The sequence below is a fragment of the Sander lucioperca genome, chromosome 13 (genome assembly GCF_008315115.2).
Source record: "Sander lucioperca isolate FBNREF2018 chromosome 13, SLUC_FBN_1.2, whole genome shotgun sequence".
Lineage (NCBI taxonomy): Eukaryota > Metazoa > Chordata > Actinopteri > Perciformes > Percidae > Sander > Sander lucioperca.
Genome location: NC_050185.1, coordinates 25,035,617 through 25,038,116, shown reverse-complemented (window position 1 = coordinate 25,038,116; position 2,500 = coordinate 25,035,617). Strand labels below are relative to the sequence as shown.

The 2,500-nt window shown below is 46.0% G+C and overlaps 3 protein-coding genes and 1 long non-coding RNA gene across 14 annotated transcripts in view; 2 read left to right on the top strand and 2 right to left on the bottom strand.

Moving 5' to 3' along the window:
* The window catches only part of LOC118492982, a 21,730-nt gene extending 20,934 nt beyond the window's left edge, over positions 1–796 (top strand). The window contains exon 3 of the long non-coding RNA XR_004894907.1: positions 384–796. This is a non-coding gene — a long non-coding RNA (uncharacterized LOC118492982). The remainder of the gene's footprint in view (positions 1–383) is intronic.
* LOC116062750 (complement C1q-like protein 4) overlaps positions 1–2,500 on the bottom strand; it is a 222,943-nt gene that overhangs the window by 85,938 nt on the left and 134,505 nt on the right. The window lies entirely within an intron of this gene.
* Positions 1–2,500, top strand: part of LOC116055009 (E3 ubiquitin/ISG15 ligase TRIM25-like) — a 247,759-nt gene that overhangs the window by 121,312 nt on the left and 123,947 nt on the right. The gene's annotated exons all lie outside the window — the stretch shown is intronic.
* The window catches only part of LOC116062763 (rap1 GTPase-activating protein 2-like), a 54,081-nt gene that overhangs the window by 46,527 nt on the left and 5,054 nt on the right, over positions 1–2,500 (bottom strand). For all 5 annotated transcript variants that reach the window (XM_035990808.1, XM_035990809.1, XM_035990811.1 and 2 more), the window contains exon 2: positions 753–788. In XM_035990808.1, coding sequence (XP_035846701.1) covers positions 753–788 — 36 coding nt within the window. The remainder of the gene's footprint in view (positions 1–752; positions 789–2,500) is intronic.

Genomic DNA, 2,500 nt, shown 5'->3' with positions numbered 1-2,500 from the left:
TCGTCTGTACACATGGATGTTTCCCATTGATAAAATGAAATGCCATGTTAAACATAAACATATTCTGATCTGATTACGGCTAAGACAACGTCGGCAGTATTGACGGCAAAATAGGCTCCAGAATATTTCCTTCTGTACTGACAGGTGCAATATTAGAAAATCAATAATTATTTATTATTATTTTTGTAACTAACATTTATATCTGCATTTATATCAAAACCTCGAGACCTTCAAACAACAACATGTCATTTATTAAAAATAAAACGGACGCGCCACGCAGCTGACACGCTCACGCCACGCAGCCAGCGTGCAGGGGCATTCACACAGCCTGTCGGCCGTCAGACGGTCCGGCAGACGCAGCTCTTTCCATTCATGTTGAGCAGGACAGAGATCAGACTTGTGGGGGTGTTTTGAGGCGGTGTGAGAGTCCCGTACAGGAAACAGGAAACATCACTGCCTCTATCTCTGCCACTAGACACGAGCTCTGAACTGCCGGGAGTTTGGGGAACAGCTGACTGTTGTTTCCTGCAACAACAAAGCCCTCTGTGTCTCTCTCCTCTCTTTTCTTCTCTCTCTCTCTCTCTCCTGGGAAATAAAGCTGCATTCAAGTGCGCTCAGAAACGCCGAAATCTATATCTATATACGATCTGATGGAAACCAGCTGGGAAATATAAAGTCTGCAACAAGAATACAACAGGACGTTTCTTTGACAATCCCCTTTCATGTTATTGAGAGTTCAGTTGTTCACTCACCGAGCTCTCAGGGCGCTGACTGTAGACTTATCTATCCTGGAGAGGGGGGGGGGAGGGAGGGAGAGGGAGAGAGAGAGAGAGAGAGAGAGAGAGAGAGAGAGAGAGAGAGGGAGAGAGAGAGAGAGAGACATGCTGTTAACACCCGTTGATAACAGGGAGAACATTAAGACATTACTGAAGCGAGCAGGAAAAGATTTACATCTGAATACTCCATTAACCTTAGTGGCCGAGTGTGTGTGTGTGTGTGTGTGTGTGTGTGTGTGTGTGTGTGTATATGTGTCTCTGTGTACGTGTGTGCGTTTGTGCGTGCGTGCTTGTGTGCGTGCGTGTGTGCATGCATGCATGTGTGTGCGTGTCTGTGCGTGCGTGTGTCTCTGTGTACGTGTGTGCATGCGTGTGTGTGTGCGTGCATGCGTGTATTTGTGTGTATGTGTGTGTGTGTGCATGCGTGTGTGCTCGTGTGTGTGCATGTGTGTGTGCATGTGTGTGTGCTCGTGTGTGTGCATGTGTGTGTGCATGCGTGCGTGTGTGTGTGTTAATTAAAGTGCTGCAGCAACAATATATCACACGTTTAAACACCGATTCTGGTCTGAGTCGTTCTTCACCTCTTTATGACTCCGTCTCAGTCTCAGTAAAGAGAAAGTCTCTTTCTCGTATATTCATCATTTTTATGGCCGTGGTAATGATTGTTTCAGCTGCTCAAACCCTTATTTTCTAGATTACTCTTTGAAAAACTTAAGACGCCAAACATCCGACGCACTTTGGCGTGGTTGTTGCTGAAAGAGACCCAGCTACGGCCGGAAAATACACAAAATCTCGCAAAAAAATCTAATCTAATATGATAATTTAATGTGACCCTTTTAATAACAAAGGAATGAAAGAGGGAGGCTGTGTTCACATGCTCCAGCATGTCCACCACCGCTGGAATACTTAGGGAAAAAATCCTGAAATATACCGTATTTTCCGGACTATAAGTCGCACTTTTTTTTCATAGTTTGGCTGGTCCTGCGACTTATAGTCAGGTGCGACTTATATATCAAAATATATATAATTTAACATGTTTTTAAATGTTAAATCATGTTGAAAACATTACCGTCTAAAGCCGCGAGAAGACGCTCTAGGCTTGTGACAACTATATGCTGCTCCTAAAGACAACTGAGAAAGAAAAGAACATCCTATTCTGCAGATTACAAACTGCAGGTAGTAAAATATGCAGCCGAGAACGGTAAAGAAAGTTTGGAGTGAGAGAGAAACTTGTGAGGGACTGGGGAAAAGGTGACTCTAAAGCCTGGTTCCCACGGCAGGATAATTAGGCCGATTTTAGCCCCGATTCCCCCCTTCTGACAATCTTAAGGATGCTCCGATTATGGTAAAATAATGTGATCAGATATTCCTGCCGTGTGTGGTGTGTTAAGACTGCTCTCGTCTGCTCGGAGGGACGTCGGGACCGCTCCCATCTCAAATCGGGGATATCCAACATGTTGGATTGTTTTGGCCCGATTCCTCCTGGTGTGTGGTGTCCCCCCGGGGACAAACGAGCACGCAGCCTGTGGACTGTGGCGTGTAGCCAATCAGAAAGAGAGGTGACGAGGCGGCGAGGAAAGCACCGGGAAACAACATCAAAACAGCCGGCGGCACGGCGCACCAGAAAGTCCGGTGGACGTCGGAGATGGAGGACCAACTCGTCGACCTGTGGCAACACCGTGAATGTTTTTTTCGGTTAAAAACAAACTACAAACTATCGCCAC